Below are 23,116 nucleotides of genomic sequence, written 5' to 3' on the forward strand. Positions count from 1 at the left end.
GTTAGCTTCAGTCCTTGAAGTCTGTGTATAGAGTATGGAAGTGCCTGGTTTTCCAGCTTCTATAGATTATAGACCACCCCACCCTTGAGCTTGACCACTCCACCTGGAGGTGTTGTTGCCATTATTGGGACCCTAGGCATGTCCTTGGTCCTTGATGTTTGTGCCCATAGCTGCCAGGGTATGTCTTTGCTCCTCCCTCACAGGAGCTTGCCTGGCTCCCTTTGTGATTTTCTTTGGATTCATCTTTATTATATAGCCTGTAATCATGACATACTAGTTCATTAGAGAAGACTGCTTTTCTTCCCTCTGGGTTTAGGATCTGATACCTGGCTATGTCCAGTTTTTACAAGTATTTGTAATTGTGCATGCCTCACAATTCTGTGTAACACTATACAAATATAAAGTATTAGTTTTTTGAACATATTGTTAGAAATTTGGAGGATTAAGACATATGACTGAAAAGCTGCTAGTATGTGCAGTAAATCCTTAAAGTTTGCATCATGTTTGATAATGAAAAGATGATGAAGTCTTTGGTCTTTTAGTGAAAGTACATCTTAACTACTTTAAGCTGTAGAGATTTAGTTAAAAAGAAAATTCAAGATGTGTTTTATGGTAGAGCAGTGTGGCCATTCTGTGCTGTACAGACATGCAGTATGCCCTGCAGCGAGCAGGGGACAGGAGCATGAATTTGCCCTGCTCTCTGTTTCCTAGGTTTCATTGACACTGGGGCAGTCCTATCCTGCTGTGCAGGTACTTTGGTTCAACACTGGTGTTCAGTGTAACAAAGATACACGAAGGCAGCACTAAGCTTTTTGAGATAGTCCAGGTTGACCTTGAACTTAGCATCCTCCTGCCTTAACCTGGAATTACAGGTGTGAACTACCACACCCAGTTAGGATACTGACTGAACTTGATAGTCAACTTCAGGTCTTTTGTTTTTGATCAAGAATTTCATAACCTAGATTGGAATTGAACTCACTGTGTACCCAAGGATGACCTCAAGCTCCTGTTTGTGCATCCTGAATTTTGGGATTACATATGAATGCTATTCTGCCTGTTTGAATGTCATTGACTTAATATATTTTATACAACTGGGGATTGAATCCAGTTCTGTCTTATGTAGAGTTAAGTGCTCTGCCATTGGAGCTTTGTCAAAAATTTTTTGAAGCAGGGTCTCAGTTTTACCCTGGGATGCCCTGGAAGTCAGTCTGTAGCCACAGACTAACCTCAGCTTCATGGCTATCTTCCTACCCTAACCTACTGAGGGCTGGTATTACAGGTGTGAACCACTATTCCTGGACTTGGAGTTAAAGACTTTTGAAGGAATGCACATTTGAAACATACATTTAGACTCATAAATATTCATTACTTCTAATGCTTTGAGGATGAATTTGCGTGTAATTTTTGCATTAAGAATGGTGCTGTTGTTGGGTGTGGTGGACACACATTTAAACCCAGAACTTAGGAGGCAGAGGCAGGACAATTTGAATTTGAAGCCATCCTGGTCTATGTTTAAGCAAGCTCCAGGCTAGGTAAGGCTACATAGGGAGACCTTATATCAAAAATCAAAACCAACAAAAGCAATGATGCTATTGTCTAAAAAAATACAATAGTGGTCACCTGCCTGGTCTTTGTGCTTAAGTGTCAGGTGTGTGGGAGACAGGAAGAACTGCTTACACGGAGAGGCTTAAATTGTGAGGTCAGTGAGTAGAGGGAGGATCTGGCACAAAGTGTTGAGTAATGGCTTTCTCCCACTTCATTTCCCGTTGCAGGAAGGCTTTGTGATACCTGATGAAGGGGGCCCACAGGAGGAACAAGAAGAGTATTAAGCAGCCTGGACCAGCAGAGCAACATCCAAATTCTTCACTCCAAATCATGTGCTTAACTGTTAAATACTCCCTTTTATTATTCTTAGAGGATTCACTGGTTTCTTTTCATAAGCAAAAAGTACCTCTTCTTCAAAGTGCACTTTGCAGAAGTCTCTTTCCGATAAGTTTGAGTTAGGAGCTGTTGCCTTGTAGCAGAGCAGTATTAACATCTAGTTGGTTCACCAGGGGAACAGAGAAGCCAACCATGGGGCTCTTCATGTGAATGCTGGTCACACTGACTGATGGAGAAGGGGGTTTTGTAATACATGGAGGTGATAACCTCAGAGAAATGTAAAGACTGAATTGAATCTTAAGCTAATGTGAAATTCTGGCAGAGAACATTTTAATAAATGCCTTAAGAGTATTTAAAATATGCTTCCATATTTCAAAATATAAAATATAACATGACAGGAGATTTTTGTGTCTGATGTTGTGTCTGGGAAGGAAGGGCCAGACTTTAGACCTTTTGGAACCTGCTGTCACAGGCCTTTCAAGGCTGCTTGAATCTCACAGATGTATTTTTTGGCCCAGAAGGAAAGTTTGGAAAGTTGTTCTGTAAAGCCATCTGGTGTCATTGACCAGTTGCATCCCTGCTATAAAAGCAAGCAGCATGGTAGCTTGCGTGAATGGAGGACATCTCGGCCCTGCAGTGCCTGAGATAGACAAAGCTCAGCTTCTACTGAGCTTTCCCTCTGAGGATTTTTCAAACAGCTCCCCAAGTTCCTGTGTACTGTGTTTTCTGGGACCTGCCCACATCTCTGGGATTTGAACGGACACTGAGTCCTGTTGTACTGTCTGTTAAGTTTACATTTAACACGTTCTCTTCTCTGCTCCCCTTGACCTCTGGGGACTCCTCTGGCTCCTTAAGTTTGCTGCTGAGCATTGTAAATACAGCAGGCTGGTGATCGCACTGCAAGTTCTTTCTGGATCTCTGGCAAGGGAGTGATCGGTGAAGGCCAGTGTCACCTTGGGCTCTGTGAGGCTGCGGTGTTTGGTATCTGCTGTCCACAGCTCTCCATTATCACCCGAATACTTTGCCAGTGCACTAATCTCTTTAGAGATAAAATTCTCTAGTGTGTTACTAAATGTTAAAATGTTTTTTTAAGAATATACAGTACCATAACTGAAATATTAATATTTAAAATACTTCATTCCTTAATTCTCCCTCATTTACTTTGCCCACAGACTATTCAGTTCCTTTGTTTGGCAGAGTCCTGCGAAATGTATGTTACCCACTACTGAGATTGTCCAGCCCCTAATGTGTTTGTACTGGTTTGTTTCTGGTGGTAGCTTGTCTTAATGCTGTGTGTAGAAAACAGGTGTTTTATGACAGACTGTTATGTAGTGCATGCTGTGTGGAATTCAGAGGAAAATCCAGATTTAGTGATTAACAAATGCCAAAAAAAAAAAAAAAAATGCAAGTAACTAGCCATTGTTCAAATGACAGTGGTGCTATTTCTCCTTTGTGGCCTTTTAGACTTCTGTTGCCCCCAAATTCCATTTTATTGGGAACCCATTTTTCCACCTAGTCTTTCTTGACAGGGTTTTTTTCTACTTTAAACAGTTTCTAAATAAAATTCTGTATTTCAAGTGTCCTGTCTTCTGAAATGTGTCTTGCCTCGGGTTTAAGCTTTTACTTCTAGGGATAAGGTAGTCATACATCCATTAGGGTCAGGGTTAGTCAGGGCTAGGGTGTCAGGGTCTCTAACTGATATTAGACCGAAGGCTGTGAAGTGATTCCTGCTTATTTAAATAGAACTGATCTTTCCAAATCCCCCAGTCTTTTCAAACCAATCAGTCTGGCTCTCCTCTTTCTTCCTCGCCTTTTTTTTTTTTTTTTTTTGAGACAGGGCTTTACTATTATTGTCCTGACTGGCTTCAAACTTATGGTAGTCCTCCATCCTTGGCTTCCTGAATGATGGATTATGTGTGTGTGCCATGGTACCTGGCTTAAAATGTGTATTTTGAAGTCTCTCTCCCCCTCCCCTCTCATTACATTTCTCAGTCCCCTGCTGTTTTAAATTTCTGTTACCCTGACCAGGTTTTCTTTACCAAAGTGTAAAGCTTGTAAACCTTGCCCTGGCATCTTCAGGTTGTTTTTTCTTCAGAAATGCAGCTGGACAGTGTTTGGCAGATGATTGGAGATAATTGCTTCATTTTCCTGAAAATGCATTTTCAAAAATAGCAGTCTCAAACTAGAAAATAAAGTTGTTGCTCCTTTCCTGTTTTGTACAGTCCTATGCCTTTAAAGTGGGTTGAAAAGGTGACCTGCCCCTGTTTTTTCATCTGATCTTGAGAGTACCTACAGTAATGGTTGCTCTAGAAGCGTAACTTGGTTTTCATGAAGTTTATACTCACGCTTTCCCTCGAAGTTAATGGCATGATTCCATCCAGGAAACATTCCCAGTTTTGGGGAGAATTTGGTACTATCTGTATTCATCATCTCTAAGAAGACACCTGCAGGGAGGGATATGTTGGTGCTGTCAGCTGAGAAGTTACTAGATAAGAAGTGGAGACTATCCATTGACCTTGCTGAGTCATAGAAACCTCAGTGTGACCAACTCATGTTAGGGCAATGGTGCAGTGAGTTTGAATATGCTGCTTGGCAAGGTCTTTGGCACGTAGAGGAACTGGGTACTGTAGATAGATTGGGGTTCAGGATTTGCTTCTCAGGCTAAATTGATTGCTTCCCAATCTCTTGGGAGCTTATTGGTATAGAACATTTGGAAATTCATCCCCAGAAGTTGGGAGACTGTGAATCTGCATTTTAATATGCCACTCAGGTGGCCTAGATGTGGGCCTTGCCTAGATGCAGCATCAAGTCTTAATGTTTCAGTGAGAACATCAGATATGAGGGTTGTAATCCTTTTTGTCTTGTCTGCAAATCAAGGGCACTGGTGTTGGCTGGAGAGCCGCCTCCCACACTGCATGTTTGTTGGGATCAGAAGGAGCTAGCAGACAGTGCAGGAGCTGCAGGGCTGGAAAGCTGTCCAGAGACCTAATTTCATGGCCCAAGTTGTTTATAGATTAGGAACAATTTAGAATGGGTTTCTGTGTCCTGAGAATTCGGGATGTGGCTTTGGGTATTTTGAAAAGTGAGTGCTGAGTTCTAGCAGGTCTTTCTCTGCTTGGTGGTAGTAACAGTGGCGTCAAGCTCCTTTGTTGTCACGCTGGTTTGCATCCTGTTTTCCCCAGCCTGGATGAAGGACTAAACACATTTCATGTTTCATGTAAATGAGCAATTAGAGGCTCCCAGTTTACTGGTTTTAAATGACCACGATTCCAGGATTGTTCTCTAGGATGTAAGGTGAGGACAGGCAGAGCAGCTTTCTTTTGCTGTAAGCATGGGACTCCTCAGGGAAGCTTTCCTTTAAAGACTGTGCTGTGAGCGTTAGTGTGAGGAGCTCTTGGGTGATTTTCCCTTAACGCATGGTTTGCTTAGTTCACAAATCAGGCCCTGGGCTCTAAGCCTGACCAGCCTGGCCAGATTAGCTTGCTAGTGTGTGTGCGTGACCCAAATCTTACGGTAGTCAGCAGGGAGAGTGAAAGGAACTGCTTTCAGCCAAGCTCAATGTTCACTTGTGATCAGTCCTCAAATCACTGGTTAGTTTTTGTTCTGTTACTTGCTGTGAGTGATGTCATACTTTTGAATTCTCATAGTTCATAAAATTTCAAAACTGAACAAGATAATACATATGTGTTTTCTCTTTCATAGTGTTTGAATCATGTAATAACTAGGTGTGCAGAATTTCCCCAAAGACAAGGGGTTCTGTGCATTCGTTGAACTGATCCTAGTTAGAGCCCTCGACCTATATAGCTTTAGCTAGGTTGCTGCCTAAATGTGAATGTTCATCTTTTCCCTCCGTGTAGTTTAGGGGCTTTCTGTTGATGCTGTTGTCTGATAACTTCATTGATTTGGTTGTCTAGGTGAGTGAGTCTAGCCTAGGGTCAGTCCCATTTCTAGTCTCCTTAATCCAGACCCTTCAATCTTTTTGTTGTTTTGAGGCAGGGTCTCATGACTGGCCTTGAATCCACTATGTGGCCTAGGGTGACTTTGAACTTTGGATCCTCATGAATGCTGGGATTATAGGCATGCACCGCCATACCCAGCATATGTAGCATCAAACCCATGTATGCTAGGCAAACATTCTACCAGCCAAACTACATGTTTAGCCCCATGAGTGCTATTTCACTTTGAAATCTTAAACTACTTTGGAGGATGGTAACCTATGTGTTCATTTTATATGCAGGCATAGATCCATAGCTGGTGTCACTTCACACCTCAGTAATTTTTAAAAAATTTTTTGATATGTGGCTGGCCCTGACTAACCTGGAACTTGCTATGTAGACTAGGCTGGCCTTGAGTTCACAGAGATCCACTTGCCTCTGCCTTCCAAGTTCTGGGATTACAGGTGTGCACCACCATGCCTGGCTTGCATATTAAAAAATGCAAGTTACATATTGCTGAAAGATGGAATTTTGACATTTTAGAATCCACAGTGAGGGAGAGCATTGGTGTTGTACTGTGAATGAGGCAGTGCCTGTTCTGAGGGTTTGTGTCTGCTGTGGTTTGTGCCTGCCTGAGGCCTCTATTACATTCCTTTCAGTGACCAGCATGTCATTGACTAGATTGTAGCGGGTATTCTCTATGTTGTAATGCCTGAATTCATCTCAAGTAGGCCTTGAACTTCCTGAGTCATTGTGCTGAGACTTACCTACATTTTTCTTCTAAATGCCTTCCCATGTCTTTAAAAACTTGAGTTACTGATTATATTTTGACTCTTTAGAACTTTTCCTTAAAGAAATAAATTCACTGTAACTGTTCCATGTCTCCCCCACCACATTTCAGAGAAGGGGGAAAATTATTTCCCATAATATTTTGGCTTTATAAATACTGATAAATTAGTCATTGAAAATAGAATCTATAAAAAACAAGAAAACTATTAAGTTAGTAAATGTGTGTCATTGGAAAAATGTAGAAACTGTCATAAGAATCAACATCCTACAGGGACAGAACCAAAAATCAATGAGAAACATCACCCTTGTGTTTTTTACTATGAAAATCTCTAGCTTCAGGCCAGTGAGATAGCTCAAAAGGTAAAGATGTATGTTGCAGAAACCTGACAACTGGAACTCAAGCCCGGGAACCCATGGTGGAGAGGAGAACCAACTACTGGAAGTTATCCTCTGTCCTCCACATGTACCTCCCCCTACCCCATAGGCCACACCACACTGTTCTTATTTTATGGGTATGGGTGTTTTGCTTGCATGTATGTCTTTGCACCATGTTCATGTAGTATCCAAGAAGATGGAATAGAATAGGGCATGGGATTCCCTGGGATTGGAATTAAGAGACGTTCATGAGCCACCATGTGTGTGCTGGGAATCAAACCTGGGTCCTCTGAAAGAGCAATCAGTGCTCTTAACTGATTCACACCCCTCCCCGTTCTAATAAATAAAATTAAAAATTTATTGTTTCTTCATATCTAAACAAACTCACTGTTTGAAAGGATTTTTGTGCCTTTTTTTTCTTGATAGTTTATTCATCCACTTGACTAGTGTGACTTTTGCCCTGTTAAGGTGAAATAGGTGATATTACTTTTGGTGTGTTGATGTTCTCTATTTAGGCCCAGGGAAATAGTTTTGACTGGTGGTGGTGTCTTGACAGTTTTGGTAATGTCCTGTTCCTTATAGTCAGATTTGAAGATCTGGAATCCATGGTCCTACCAGAAGTCTCACTGAAGAGATCTTTCACCAGCTGGCTCTGACGTTTATATCATGATGAAGATAGCAAGTCCAGCTTGTTCCCCGTCTCATATGTAATGCTCTTGTTGCCTGCCTCTTCTTAAATAATTGGGGCTGATGCAGAAGTGGGGGCCAGAGGTTTGTTCTCTGAACTGGGGGAGCCAGTTGGCCTTTTTGGTTTGGTAAACCTGCTTTACCGTAGGACTCCCTGACATTTCCCATGGTTCCCTTGAGAGTCTCTCTGGGTCAGTGTTTGTCCTATGGTTTGCTTTATGTTCACTTTTGTCCTGGCTTTTGAAGCTGTTATGCCCTTTGTGAATCAATTTCACCAATAAAAGGTCTTGATCAAACTCGGTGAAAATGGCTGTGTATTTCTGGTTTATGGGTTAGATTCTGATTTCCCTTCATGTTCTTTGTGTGGAATTTCCTCAGTTCCCTGGTTATAAATTTGACCAACTGCCTCTGTGGTCAGGTAGAAGCCTTCTCTGCTTCGGACTCAGGGATCTCTGCCAAAGGGTTACAAAGGAAGTGAGCATTGAAAACTGATAGCTATGTGCCAGCCATCAAGTTTAACTGTGGAGATCAAATTGGGTCAGGGTGAGTGTCCTCTGAAAGTTGGACACCTTAACCTTAAGAGTCATTTGCTTGACTCCAGGGTCTGAATGGAAACCGGAAGCATCTCTTCATTTCTGGGACAAATGTCCTTAGCCTTGAGTCTTCTGCCCTGCAACTGCTTGCTGACCAATTACAATGGTGTGAGTCAGTTACTTCATGTGCTGTTATCATGCTCCCTGCTTCTGGATCTGTACCCTCCTCTCCCTCTTCTCTGTAGTCTGTTCTGAATAGAACTCTTGGGTGTGTTAAAAGCAGTGACTATGACTTGGGATCTTACTTGTTCTCTGATTCTAAATATAAGTTGAATTGACTGTTTCCTCCTTCCCTCTGGACTTCAAGTTCCTCTCCATTCCATCTTCATTTCTTTCTTATTTTCTCTTTGGTTCTGAGGATGAAATGCAAAACACCATTCATGATAGGCAAGTGCTCTCCACAGAGCTGTGCCTCCAGCCCTTGTCCATTTCTTTTGAGTGGTCTCTGTTGCTGTTGAACAATATCTTTCATCCCACTTGGTGCTTTGCCTCTCGGTTCATGACCACAGGTTTATGCTCTCTTCTAGTTAAAGACATGTCTCTTTTTTTTCTAACAAATAAAATGTAATAAGATAAAAAATCATATCAAAGTTGGACAAGCCAAGCCAACAGAAAAAAAAGCCCCAAGAGCAGGCACAAGAACCAGAGACCTGCTTGTTCCTACATCCAGGAGTCAGTCCTGTAAAAGTAGTAAACTGAGAGCTATAGTATATATGCAGGGGACCTGATGCAGACCAGTGTAGGCCCTGTGCTTGCTGCTTCAGCCTGAGTTCATAAGAGCTTTGCTCAGTTGTTTTAGAGGATCCTGCTCTGGTATCCTCCATTCCCTCTAACTCCCCTACTCCTGCCTCCTCTTCTGTGGGGTTCCCTGAACTCTGATGGGAAGGATTTAATGTAGACATTTTATTTAGAGCTGTGTGTTCCAGGGCCTCTCAGCATAATGTCTGGCTTTTGGTTTTGATATTTGTGTCCATCTGCTGCGGGAGGAAGTTCCATGATGATGGCTGAATAAGGCACCAGTCTATGAGTATAGCAGAATATCCTTAGGACTCATTCCATACCGCCCCTCAAATACCCTTCAGCTTTGGCTGTCTCTCTCCACATTCCCTCCCTCAATTCCATCTTTACTCTGCCTTCCCACCTGATTATCCCATTCTCACCCCTCCCATTCCACCCATAATCTATTTCCCCCTCCTAGGGAGATCCATGTATCCCCCCAAGTCTCTTCCTCTATGCCTGTCCTCTCTGGGTCTATGAATTATAGCTTGGTTGTAATCTATTTAATGGCTCATATCTAGATATAATTGAATACATGCCACATTTATCTTTCTGGGTCTAGGTTACCTCACTCAGGATGATTTTTTTCTAGTTCCATTCATTTGCCTGCAAATTTCATGGTGTCATTTTTTAAAATAGCTGAGTAATACTTCATTGTGTAAATGCACCTACCATATTTTCTTTGTCCATTCTTCTGTTGAGGTATATCTAGGTTGTTTCCAATTTCTGGCTACTATGAATAGAGCAGCAATGAATATTGTTGAGCAAGTATCCTTGTGGTAAGATGAAGTATCTTTTGGGTATATGCCCAAAAGCAATGTAGCTAAATCTTGAGGTAGATCAATTCTTATCTTTCTGAGGATCTGTCATACTGATTTTCATAGTGTCTGTTTAAGTTTGCAACCCTACTAAAAACGGAGGAGTGTTTCCCTTGCTCCACATCTTTGCTAGCATGAGCTATCACTTAGACATATGTCTCTTATAAAACTTAGTTTTGAGGAGTTGGGGAATGGTTTAGATGCTGAATTTTGCTTTGCATGCATCATGCAAGTTCTAAGTTTGATCCTTAGAACCCACATTTTAAAAAACTAGCCAAGCATAATGACATATACTTACAATTTAGTGCTGGGGAAGTGGAGACAGGTCTGCTGCCTACTTGGTGATTTCCAAGTCAGTGAGAAAACCCTGTCTCACTGGGGATGGCATTTGAAGAATGACACCCAAAGTTGTCCCCTGGCCTCCACAGGCAAGTACGCACACCTGTGTGGAGCCTCACACCAGTGCTTAGCCATATACTAAGCACATACCCACATACCAGCATGTACCCACACACTAGTGAAAGAATAGTATGGAGAGCTTCTCTTTGCCTGGATTGTGATCCTTGCCCTGATCTGCTGCTTTGTTTGTATTTGTTGAGCCATTTGGAACAAGTTATGGACCTCATGTCTCTTTACCCTTGAAAATACATAATTATGTGTTTCCTAAACAATACATGATTCTTAAAAGACTAGAAAACAAATGCAATCAATAGTTATATAGAACCCTTATTCAATCTCACCTATTTTTGGACCCTAGAGTATTTATTTTTCCAGTCTAGGATCCAACGCAATATCATTTATTGCTTCTAGTTGTTGGGTTCTTTGAACAATCTTCAGATTACAACAGTTTCTTGGCTGCTTTGTTTTACATGGCAGACCCTGTTTGTGTGTGTGTGTGTGTGTGTGTGTGTGTGTGTGAGAGAGAGAGAGAGAGAGAGAGAGAGCATACATGCATATGTGTGCTTGTTCATGGGTGTATGAATGTGCATGCATGTATATAAGTGCTTGTGATTGTGGATGTGTACACCTATGGAGGCAAAAGTCAATGTTGGTTGTCTTCTATTTTTCTCCACCTTAGGTTTTGAGACAGAGTCTCATTGAACCCAGAGCTCTGTGTTTCAGCTACATGGTTGGCTAGCAAGCCCCTGAGGTCCTCTTGTCTCTCCGGGGTGTTACCTTTGTGTACTTCAATGCCAATCTTTTACATGGGGATCTGAACTCAAGTCCTTTATCTTGAACTGCAATACTTGATGCACTGAGCCATTTTCTTCTGTCTTTTGCTTTTTGGAGGTTTTCTATGTAGCTCAAGCTACCCTGGAGCTGGCTATGTTGCCCATGGTGGGTTTTTAAAATCACAAATCCTTGTGCTTCAGCCTCTCAAGTGCTGGAGTGCAGACATGTACACTGACATTGGAGTACACTGGCCCAGTTATAAAGTGTCCTGCAATCTGAACTTGTCGTTTTTTCTCATGTTTTGATTTAGATTATACAGGTTTCTAATGCCATTTACCTCCATCATTACTGGTGCTATTTACTTTTTTGAAACATATTCTCATGTAGCTCAGGCAGCCCTTCAGCTGAGGATGACCTTGAGCTTACTATACTCCTGCCTCTTTACCTCATGAATATTGAGATTCAGACATCACACAGTCACTGTTCTATTGCTGTGAAGATACACCACGACCAAGGCAACTTATAAGAGAAAGAATTTAATTGGGGACTTGCTTACAATTTTAGAGGGTTACTCCATTTCCCTTGTGGCAGGAAGCCTGGTACTGGAGCGGAGAGCCAACATCTTATCCATAAGTCACAGAAGACAGAGAGAGAAAGACTGGGGCTTGGTGTGGTAGTTTTGGAACCTTAAAGCCCACACCCCAGTGACACATCTTTTCTAACAAGGCCACACTTCCTAATCCTTCCTAAATAGACTACCAACTAGGACCAGACATTGAAATATATGAGCCTATGGGGGCCATTTTTACCCAAACCCCCAAGCCTGGGGACTGAACCTGTTGGTTTTATATATACTAGATACGTACCGAGTTTCAGTCCCACTCTCTAGAGATTAGCTTAACATTTATAAGCATGCACAAGCTTGCCAGCTTCATGCAAATGTGATGATCCACTTGCTTTTGAATGCAGACTTACCGTATCTTTCTTGGTAGTAGTCTCCAATCCCTGTTAGCCTGTGACTGGGAATCCAAATTGACAGCTTGGGAGAATGCCGGTGTCCCTAAAAGGGGTTCAAACTTTGTTTTGGCTCTGACAAGGTCCTCTTGTTTGAGGGAAACCTTCCACCCCCACCCCCCCATACTCATAGTTTGTAAAATGTTCTGATAAATTTAGGCAGATAGGGCCTGCCATGGGCCCAGAGCTTTTAGGGGAACCCTGCTTTGTCCCTTCTCTGGCTGTGTCCTACTTGACTAGGTAAGGATTCCAGAAACTAAGGAGCCATGGCCACCGAGAGCCACCCCCTATTTCATTCTCTGAGCACTAGGACTCAATACCAACCACCCTGCCCATGTCAGGTAAATCCTATAGATTGCTGTCAGATCCCCTATTTAAAAAAATTAAAAATTAGATGGTGGGTGTGGTGGTGCATATATGTAGTAACACCTTGGAAGTAGAGGCAAGAGGATGGGAGTTCAAGTCTTATCTGGACACCCTTGGCCCTATAGGGAGTTCAAAGCCACCTGGGTTACAGGAGACCTTGTCTCAAACTAAAACCAAGTAAACAAAAAGCCTGGATCTAATCGGTCCACCTCTGTTACTGGTGGGGCTCTGAGAAGGAAGACACCTGCATCTGCTTCCAAGCCAGTCCTCATCCTTGAGCTCCGTCTGACTCCGGTGGACACCTGTGCACATCGTAGCTGTCGTTCTGTGGCTTCACAGAGAAGGAAGATGAGCCAGAGGAAGTAGAAATTGAAGCCCAGTCAGCGCCTGGTCTCCAAACAGGAAAAGGTTGGGAAGGCAGGTTAGTGCAGCCTTGGGTGAGTCTGGCAGTCTGCTAAAGTGCCAACAGGGAAGACATCCCTTGACCAACAAAAAGGGGATCAAAAATAAGGGCCCTGCCAAGACCTGCAAATTACCTCAGCTTCAGGGAGAAGACCAAGGGACAAACCCCCCAAGTTGGAAGAATTAGAAGTAACGATCTCGGGAGTGCTGGACTAAGGAGCCTCCCATAGCCCCGCCCCTCCCACCTATTCCCACCCATCAGCTGCAGGGCTCTGCTGCCCGCCTCGTGGGGAGGGAGCAGTTTTCCTCCGACCTCAGTCCCAGCGCCTTTCCTACCCCACGCGCACATTTGCCCGCCTTCCCAGACAAGGTTAACGTCCCGTCCCACATAGCTTCAACCTGTGCCTCCTGAGCCCCTCCCTTGGGAGACATAGTTCTCTGGGCTCTTAATCTGGGGGCCCCCTTCGCTACTGCTCTGCTCTTCCCCCTTCTCGCAGAGCAGCTTGGGAGTGTGCCCCGTGTCCCTAAAAGAGGTCTAATAAACCTCCTCTCCATGCTGACAAGGTAACCTTTTGTCTGGACTAGCAGTAGCAGCAGGCATGGCTAGTGCAGACAATGCTTAGACCCGACGATTTCTCCCGGCCAAACTGTCACCAGCTGGAGCTCTCAGGCACTTCCGCCCCACATTACCAAGTGCCTCAAACTAAGTTGGGCTAGTCCCGTGCGGTAGAGGAAATAGGACAGGGATTGGGGTGCAGTGACAGATGTAGGCAGACATTACCCATCACCCAAGTGAGGCCCTACTTCCCCGCGACAGCTGCCCAAGACACTCTGGAGCACTCTCCCATGCCCACCTCCTGCTGAGTGAGCTGTTTCCCTTCATCCAGTGGATAGCTCTTAGCTAGGAGCTAGCCCTGCCCTTCCCCGCTTGCTCACAAATTTTTGGACGGTTATGTTTTTTTTTTTTTTTTCTTCAGTGTTCATGCTTAGACACCAGCCACTGCTGCTGCTGCCGGCACCAAATATTCATCCTTAACCATCTGGTTCTGTTAGCATTCGCCTCCCCAAGGTACTTTGTGAGTGTGTGTGAGTGTGTGTGTGTGAGTGTGTGTGTGTGTGTGTGAGAGTGTGTGTGTGTGAGAGTGTGTGTGTGTGTGTGTGAGAGTGTGTGTGTGTGTGGGCTCCATGCAATGGGAGAGATAGTGGATGTTGATGAGCTAGGGTATTGGGGTCCCTTTGTTCTGCTGGGAGGAGGTAGTTGGTTGTGTCGGTCTGAAAAAAATCATTTTCTCTCTTCCTCCGCTCCCACCTCTCTCTCTTTCTCTCTCCCTCCCTCCCTCCCTCTCCCTCCCTCTCCCTCTCCCTCCCTCCCTCCCTCTCTCTCTCCCTCTCCCTCCCTCTCTCCCTCCCTCCCCCTCTCCCTCCCTCCCTCTCTCTCTCTGTTAGAGGAATGTATGTTTAACATGTATTCTCCTTCCCACTATCTTATCTGCCACAGATAACTGACATTGAACTTGAGGCATATTTTCTTAGGCCTTTTTTATTTTTTTAATTTATTTTTATTTTATGTGTATGATTGTTTTATCTGCATGCATGTCTGGGCACCACGTGTGTGCAGTGTCCAAGGAGGTCATAAGACAACATTAAATCCTTAAAACTGTAGTTGTAGACAGTTGTGAGTTACCATGTTGAGTGCTAGGAATTGAACCCGGGCCCTCTGTAGGAACAGTCAATGCTTTTAACTGATGAGCCACCTCTCCAGCCTACTAGGCATTGCTTTAAATGTATGCACCAGCGTACATAGTCATATGTTTAACAGAAATGTACTTACAAATAAATATACTTTTGCAGTTTTTTTCTGCCGTTTTCAGTGTTTTTTCCACCACTACCAAACATATCCTCGTTGTCTTTTATGTTTTTCTTTTCTGTTCTCTAAATGTGTCTATGTTCTAAGCTTATCAGTCCTTCAATTTCCAGACGTTTGAGTTTATTTCTGTCTGAGTGGTTATCATGACTTGCTTCATGCCCCCTTCCCTCCCCGCTCCTTTTTCTGGAGAAGCTTCTGCCATTTCCCTTAGTTACCCTGGTTCTTTTTCTGGAGAAGCTTCTGCCATTTCCCTTAGTTACCCTGGTTCTCGACTTCTAGCCCTTCCCCTGGGTTCTTCTCTTCCCTGGTCCTTCTTTGTGGCTGTCGAGACACTACCAGACAGGACCTTCTTGCCGAGCTTCAGCTTTCCTGCCCATGGCCTTCCCTCTTGTGCTGAGAACCTTCTTTACTGCCCTTCATCCCGGGAATTCAGTCTCCTAAGCCAGATACATTCTCCTTGGTTTTCTTCTCACTATTTTCTTTCCACGGTTCCCTCTCTTCCTGATGCCTCCTAGGCCCCTATGGTCCATCCATGTGACTTATTTGGTTAGTCCCCTGGGTATGGCAGTCTCTTCTCTTTCCTAGCTGGCTAGTCTGCTCTCTAGGAATTCCCCCCCCCCAACTCTCATCAGGGCTGGGGACCCTGCTGGTCTTGAGCCCCAATATCTTAGCATAGCACTGACCTTTCATTAGAAACACGCCCTTGACATGGAAGAGTGAGCCCCCTCCATGTGCTCTCACCTGATCTCACTGGAGAAGGTCCTGTCACCAAGGGCCCTGGAAGGTGTTGAAGGGTGTACATAGTGGAGTCCTGTCTTTGACTTTAGATGTATATCTACCTCTGGATATCCTTCTCCTCAGTCCAATGGTTCTTGGGACCGGCATGTGACTGGCTAAGCCCCTCCAAATTGCTAGGAGTAAAGTAACCTGAGAAACTTCATGGCTTCAGTGGGTCAGTCCCTTTCCATCAATTCAGGAAGGCGCCATTGTAAACTTAGGGGATGTCTCCCTGGGAAAGAGGATGTTCATGGAATACTTACTAGGAGTGCCTGTGGACAAGGGGCAGCCACCATCTCCTTTGACCTTTTCCCACTGGGCTGGGCTAGGTCAGTTCTGCAGACTTGTTTTAAAGCAGCTGTGATTACTCATTCTAGGTCAAGACTAATGTCTTCTGAAAAGAATCCTCAGCCTCAAAAGGTAAGAAAGCAACAGAGTGAACAGAGGGAGAGGGCATTTGGGAATCACACAAAGTGTCACTTGCCAGCATACAAGTCCACTAGCTTCTGCACCAGGCCTGCAAACTTGGATTATTTATAGGGCCACATGGTAACTTCAGTGTGCCTAATAAGCAGGCTCCTCTTCCCTCTTTTCCTCTCTCCGCATCCCCCACATTGAGGACTGAGTAAGAGGACTCAAGTAAGCTAGGCAAGTGTAACACTGACCTATATCCCCAGCCCTAATATTTTGTCTTGTTTTTGAGATAGTGTCTTACTATGTATCTCTGGCTAGCCTGGAATTTACTATGTAGACCAGGCTGGCCTCAAACTCACAAAGATCTGCCTGCCTCTGCCTTCAGAGTGTTGGGATTAAAGGCACACACAACCATGCCCAGCTCTATTTTGTAAAATTTTTATTTACTTATTATTATTTTTTGAGACAGGCTGGCCTCATATTTGTGGCAGTCCTGCCTCAGCATCCCAAGTGCTGGCTGGGATTGTAGATGTGTGCTTTCATAGTCACACATTTAGCTTGGCTTCTTCTTTGAAAGCACAGCATGGGCCAAATGCCACATACATGAGGATATCAGTTCACTGTCTGTTTATGGCCTATACTTCATTTTGTTCAGCAAAGTGGTGATAATGGTGAGGTGAATTATATACGTTATCATCAAGCCAGATATATGTCACATTATCTGTTCAGTGAATGGGACGGGAAATACAGAGATAATGCAAATTGCGATTAAGTTAACTGAATACATCCTCATCTTCTTGAGTCTCATTCTGAGATATGTCACAAGAACCATCATTATTTATTGTAAAGCCACTTTCCTGGGGCTTCATATGCCATTTAGGTCTTCAGAACTCTGCAGGCTGTGGATTTCTGTTTTTCAGGTGAAGAAATCAGTGGCTCAGAGAGGTGATAGAGAAATGCCCAAGATAAAACAGCTTGTGAGAGCCAGATGTAATTCTGACTCAGAGCTCAGGTCTCTGCAGCCATGTGCTTCCTCTCATGCCTGTTGTCCACAGATGGAGACGCCCCAAAGTGGTTGAAATGAAGAGACCTTGGAGAATGTCAGGGGTGGCAGTGGTGTCTCTCAAGCCAATGTTAAGAAAAAGCTCCTTGGAGAAGACGCTGATAGAGCAGGGTTTAGCTGTGGGGTAGCTGGGTAGTGCTGAGCATAGCACACGAGCTGAGAAGTGGAACATATTCAGTGTTGGAGCGGTGGGGTGCAGCTGGTGTGCCGGGACATGGTGTGTGCCTTGAAAGGAGGAACCTTGTCAAAGCTAGGCGGTGACGGGTTCTGAATGCTATGCTTAGGAATCAGAAGTAGAGGGAGCAGCCACGAAGTGTGTCTTAGCTGGGTAAAGTCATGACCATATTTGCCTCCTAGGAAGATGAATGGTATCAATGTTGAGAGATGGACTGGAAAGGAAGGGCAGACCCTGGTCTTGGGGAGGAGGTCATTGTGCTTGTGCCTGCCATAAGTCAGAGTTTGGTGTGGGACAGGGATTGGGAGATGGATATCAAGAAGAATGAACAAGAGGAGCAGTAAGAAAGCACAGAGAGGAGAGGGAGGGACTGAGTCGGTGCTGGTGTTCTTAGGTGGTGTTCTTAGGTGCTGGGTCTTAGGTGGATGGTAAGAGTGTCAACTCCATCTGGCTTGTGAAGGCAGGATTCTTTGCTTTGTTTCTTGTTGCTTGGATCCACAGTGCCTGGTGCTCAGTAAGAATGTGTGGATCATGAGGGAATTTGTGGACATTCATAGGAGCCCAAGCATGTTTGCCCCTTTGGTGGGGCTGAAGTCCATTAGAGCGTTCTAAGCTAGGAGGGTTAACAGACTTCTGTAATCCTAGCACTTGGCAGGTTGAGGCAGGAGGATGTCAAAGGCAGCTTGGGTTACATGGTGAGACCCTGTCTCAATAAACAAAACAAACAAGCAGTTAAAACGAAACAAAAAGAGGAACCTGTGTCCTCTAACCTTGCTGACCCAAACATGGCATCCATAAGAGAACAATGGTTACCTCCACTATCACAAGAAAGACTCTAGACCCTTCTTCATCTTCATGGGATTAAAATATGCAAGAAAGACTAAGGAAGTCTTCTTCCATCAATGAGCAACATTCCCAGAGGTTTACCTTGTAGATAAGATGTGCCAACAAGCATTCAACTCAGGGAACTAACTGTCTTAGTGCCTGGTTCTTGTGGTCATATTTGTCCCAGCTGGCCACTGCACGTGGATCCCAGGACAAGGAGACATCTGATTCCCTGGCCCTGACAAGCTCTCCTAGCCAGAGCAGCGACATCCACCAAAGGACTCAGCAGTTTAATGAGATGCACCTGGCCGACCTACAGAAGGTTTTTGAGAAGGAGACAGATAAGAATGGAGGTACAGCCATACTGTAGGATGGTCTCTGTGACTCCTGCCCTGAATTTGGTATCTGGGGTGTGTGGAGGGCTCACACCTGGCCAGCACGTTTATGTTTGGTGTCCTGTTTGAATCTGGGTAAGTAGTGCATATTTTGAAAGCTATTTGGGATCTAAGGTGTTTTTAAAATCCCGCTAGCCTATCCTGCTGCATTTTGGTATGTTTCCCTCTAAGCATTCTCAGTCTGCAGTTTGTTATCAATTACTGTATGACAGTTGCCTCAACTTGTGGCTTAACCCATCTTGTGTTCGTGATGTCATCATTTCCATGGGTCTGGAGCAAGTCCTGCCTTCCTGCTCAGGACTCCAAAAAGCTGCAGTTCTGTAGTCAACTGGGCCATGGTGTCATCTGGGGCTATACTCAGGAAGGACTTATGTTAAGCTCATATACATTGTTCCAGAATTCAGATCCTTGTGACTGTGGTATGGAGGCCTTTCATTTCTTTTTGACTGTTGCCAGAAGGTTGCCCTCAGCTCCCAGAAGCCACCCTACAGTGCCTGGCTGTGTGAGATTCACCAACATGGCAGCTGGCAAGGCTTGAGCCAAAGGTAGAACAATACTCACAGGTGTCACAATCTTGTGGTCATGGGGCTGTAAATGATGATGTGATACCCTGTTGGCTAAAAGCAAGTCAAAGGCCTTGCACTAAGTAGGAGGGGACCACAGAAGGATGTGAACATCAGTGCTACCCATCCTGGGGCCTCTGTAAATATCTCTAATCTTACTCTTCAGATACTAATTTGAAGTAGAAAATATTCTGAGCTGACGAAGCATTTTACAGTGGCTGACCAAACTCTAGCTTAGCCTCCCTTACCCAGATGTGTTCAGAACTCATACTTAGTCTCAGGTTGGGTAAAAATCACCTAACACAATGCACATTTTTAAATAAAGTGTGAGATATCTCCTGAAAGCAAGAAACAGCAATTAAATGGGTTTGCATTTGCACCTCTGTAAGTGGAAAAGCCCTGAGCTGGGGATTGTGTACATTATTACAGACCCTACTTTTTCACATCATTTTAATATCTGAAGGACTTGGCATGGTGCCCTGGAGCCTCCTAGGCAAGCCTTACTAATGGGTCCAAGCGTTCTTCCGTGACTGGAGCCATCCCTCCATTTTGCCTATTTGCATTCTGTGGGCTATAAATGATGTCCTGGTGATACTTTCTGCATACCAGACCTTTCTCCTTTGGCAGCTTGATTTCTGCCCTTTGCAGTGGTAATACTGGAAGTCAAATAGGAGTAAAGACATCTTCAGAGTTGACTATGGGTACTAGTGCCGGGTCCACCTTCTTTCCTTTTCTTTCGAGTTTCCCAGCCACACTGGAGAGAGAGAGAGAGAGAGAGAGAGAGAGAGAGAGAGAGAGAGAGAGAGAGAGAGAGAGAGAGAGAGAGAGAGGGCGGGAGGGAGGGAGGGAGGGAGAGGGAGGGAGAGAGAGACATAGACACAGAGACAGAGAGAGAGAGAGAGAGAGAGAGAGAGAGAGAGAGAGAGAGAGAGAGAGAGAGGGCGGGAGGGAGGGAGGGAGGGAGAGGGAGGGAGAGAGAGACATAGACACAGACAGAGAGAGACAGAGAGACAGAGAGAGAGAGACATAGACACAGACAGAGAGACAGACAGTGTGTGCCCACGTGGAGGTGGGGGCTGGAAGTTGACATCAGGATGTCTTCTTCTCTTGCTTTTCACCTTATTTGAGACAGGGTCTCTTCACCAGGTCCAAGGCTTGTTGTTTTGACAAGGCTGGTAGACTGCAAGCTCCCAGGATCCAGCAGGCTTTGCCCTGCCTGGGACTGGGGTCAAAGGCATGTGCTGCCATGTCTGGCTTTCCATGTAGGTTCCTGGGATTGAACTCCTATCCTCCTACTTGCTTCCCCACTGAGCTGGCCTCCCAGTCTGAGCTTTTTATTTTTAAACATCTGGTCACCGTGTTAGTTTGAGGGAGGAAAACCCCCTCCTTTTTGATGGAGGGCTAGGAAATCAGGCTGCTTTTTCTCTTTAGACACCTTCAGCAAGGCTGTTGAGAACATGGTTCCATTTCCTAGGCTCCTGGGCGCCACACTGGTGGCTGGGTGAGTGAGGCCATGTTGGTGTCCCTCCAAGCAGGGAGTTCTTGAATCATGGGAGGCCCATGGCTCTGAAGAGACCTCCTTCTCTTCTCCTGAGGGGTTACAAGTGCAGAGGCAGTTTTGCTTTACCTAGCTCCCTGCAGGGCTCATGCACTGTCATTGTCACCATCTGGGCATGGCAGGGGCATGGAGCGCTACTTACAACATGTAAGTCTCTTGGCCTCAGCTTTACAAACTTGAGACGGGCATCTCTCCAAGCAAGCACATGTTACTCAGGCTCTCGCTTCACCATCAGTCTAATCTGACAGGGACAATGGCTGTAGCAGCCCTGGGCTGCTGTTTATGAATAGAGCAGGGCGGTGTGAAGACATGAGCATCTGTGACCAGATGCTGAAATTTCTGTCTGCCACTACCAATCTACTGGCTGTGTGACTTTGGGTAGGCAGCCTCAGTTTCCTTAAGAATCCCCCTATGTGGCCAGCACTCATGGAATGCAGAGCTGTCACTTCTCGGTGCCCACAGAAACACTCAGGGACTAGTGTTTGTGGAGTGCCCAGAACCAAATGACAGAAGGGCTTTTGTGTACTTCTAGAGGTCATGGCAGACTGGGAGACAGTGCCTGTGTCAGACAAGTAAGAATGTGAGGAAGCGAGGAAGGCAGTCTCTTCAGATGGTCCTTGGGAAGAAAGGCATCCTTGTAGAAAGAATGACCTGAGCTGCAGGGGGTGCTATCCAGGCTGTGAAAGGCCCTGCGGTGGGCGTGTGTGTGTGAGTATGTGTATGAGTGTGTGTGTATGAGTGTGTGTGAGTGTGTGGGCATGTGTGAGAGTGTGTGAGTATGTGTGGGCGTGTGTGTGAGTGTGTGGGCGTGTGTGAGAGTGTGTGTGTATGTGTGTGTGAGTATGTGTATGAGTGTGTATATGAGTGTGTGAGTGTGTGTGTGAGTGTGTGGGCGTGTGTGAGTGTGAGTGTGTGAGAGTGTGAGTGAGTGTGTGTATGTATGTATGTGTGTGAGTGTATGTGTGTGTGAGTGTGTGTGGGCGTGTGTGTGAATGTGTGTGAGTGTGTGTGGGCGTGTGTGTGTGTGTGTGGGCGTGTGTGTGAATGTGTGTGAGTGTGAGTGTGTGTGAGTGTGTGTGAGAATGTGAGTGTGTGTGTGTGTGTGTGTGTGGTGGTCCTTACAGCTGGAGCAGAGTACAGAGGACATGGTGGAAGATGATTCTTTCTGAATGGACCAAGATACTGCACAGCCTTCAGACAGTGGTAAGGGTTCCAGCATCTGAAAGGGTTTTAGAAGTGATTTTTAAAGGCAATAATTATATTAAAAATATTAGAGCCAATTGACACCTTTTCAAACATGAACCCAGCTCAGGGAGGAAGCATTTTTTTTTTTTTTTTTTTTTTTGGTTTTTATGAGACAGGGTTTCTCTGTTTTGGAGGCTGTCGGTCCAGCCTGGCCTCGAACTCACAGAGGGGAGGAAGCATTTTATGCTTGCCTTGCCTTCCTCTTTTCTTCACCATCTCCCCCTCCAGGTGAAGTGTGCTGTTATTATTTTGTCTTTCTGAAACAGGATCTCATGTAGCTCAGGCTGGCCTTGAACTTGCTGTGTAGCCCAGGCTGGCCTTGAACTCTGACCTTTCTGTCTCTGCCCCCCACATTCAGGAATTATAAGCATACACCATCATATCTGACTAAAATATTTTATTTTCATAAATTGCTTTAAAAAGATGTATTTATATTTTTGGTTGTGAGCCTAGCCTTTAATGGCTGAGCCATCTCTCAGAGGGAGTTCCAGGACAACCTCCAAAACAATACAGAGAAACCCTGTCTCGAAAAACAAAACAAAACAAAACAACAAAAGAGATGCGTTTACCATACTGTGAGCAGCTCAGTGGCAGAGACCTGCCAGCACGTGTGAGGCCCTAGGTGGGGATGCACAGCGTGAACCTGCTGTGTCATGTGTTGTGTATCCCCCCCCCCCCATGGCTGTTTATACCTCTCTCTCTCCCTACGCGGAGGTTGCTGCTCATCTCCTGCCTCTGGTCTGTGGAGAGCTGTTGCTATACTACATCCCTCGATCAGAAGTGGGGCCTGGGCTTCTGAGAGCCTCTGTCCACTCTCCCTCCTGCTGTGGGGTCAGCACAGTGGCAGGTGTTCATGAGGAATGACCGCATGTGGGCCGACGAGATGGGAAAGATATGTGGGCGATGGCAGAAGCATCAGGAGCCAGCTGGCCTGTGCTAAGGTGGATGCTGGGGCTGTGAGGGAAGGGTAGACAGGGCCAAGCTCATGACTGATGTGAGGGGCGGGGAGGGGCTGCCTCCTAAGGCACCACACCTCTGACTGGAGTTCTCCCGTCTGCCTCCCTTGAGGGGGTCCAACTGACAATGACAGGCAGGTAGCAGAGAGGGTGTCTGGAGCGGGGTGCCTGCAGCCTGTGGCCTGTGAGGGCCAAGCGACTTGTGGTGAAGTGCTGGTGTTTTTCTCTTTTGAAGCCCTGAACAAGGAAGGTTTCATCAGGGTCATGAAGAAGATGCTAAGTAGCATGACAGAGGAGATGCTGGAGGTGCTGTTCTTGAAGGTGGACTCGGACTGCAACGGCTTTGTCACCTGGGTAAGGAGGGCACCCTGCTGCCACAGGAAGTTGGGAAAGGCTAGGTCAGCGGAGCAAGCAGAGGCTTGAAGATGGGAGGCATCAAGAATCAGAAAGTCAAAATGGACACTTGCT

The 23,116-nt window shown here is 45.2% G+C and overlaps 2 protein-coding genes across 7 annotated transcripts in view; both read left to right on the forward strand.

The window, feature by feature from the left end:
• The window catches only part of Mapre1 (microtubule associated protein RP/EB family member 1), a 25,914-nt gene extending 22,456 nt beyond the window's left edge, over positions 1-3,458 (forward strand). For all 3 annotated transcript variants that reach the window (XM_040746527.1, XM_040746528.1, XM_040746529.1), the window contains exon 7: positions 1,773-3,458. In XM_040746527.1, coding sequence (XP_040602461.1) covers positions 1,773-1,829 — 57 coding nt within the window. In that variant the 3' untranslated portion in view covers positions 1,830-3,458. The remainder of the gene's footprint in view (positions 1-1,772) is intronic.
• Positions 3,459-13,079: 9,621 nt separating this feature from the next.
• The window catches only part of Efcab8 (EF-hand calcium binding domain 8), a 65,923-nt gene continuing 55,886 nt past the window's right edge, over positions 13,080-23,116 (forward strand). For all 4 annotated transcript variants that reach the window (XM_040746530.1, XM_040746531.1, XM_040746532.1 and 1 more), the window contains exons 1-5: positions 13,080-13,374; positions 13,788-13,879; positions 15,832-15,874; positions 18,119-18,284; positions 22,884-23,002. In XM_040746530.1, coding sequence (XP_040602464.1) covers positions 15,842-15,874; positions 18,119-18,284; positions 22,884-23,002 — 318 coding nt within the window. In that variant the 5' untranslated portion in view covers positions 13,080-13,374; positions 13,788-13,879; positions 15,832-15,841. The remainder of the gene's footprint in view (positions 13,375-13,787; positions 13,880-15,831; positions 15,875-18,118; positions 18,285-22,883; positions 23,003-23,116) is intronic.

The sequence above is a fragment of the Mesocricetus auratus genome, unplaced genomic scaffold (genome assembly GCF_017639785.1).
Source record: "Mesocricetus auratus isolate SY011 unplaced genomic scaffold, BCM_Maur_2.0 Super-Scaffold_100004, whole genome shotgun sequence".
Lineage (NCBI taxonomy): Eukaryota > Metazoa > Chordata > Mammalia > Rodentia > Cricetidae > Mesocricetus > Mesocricetus auratus.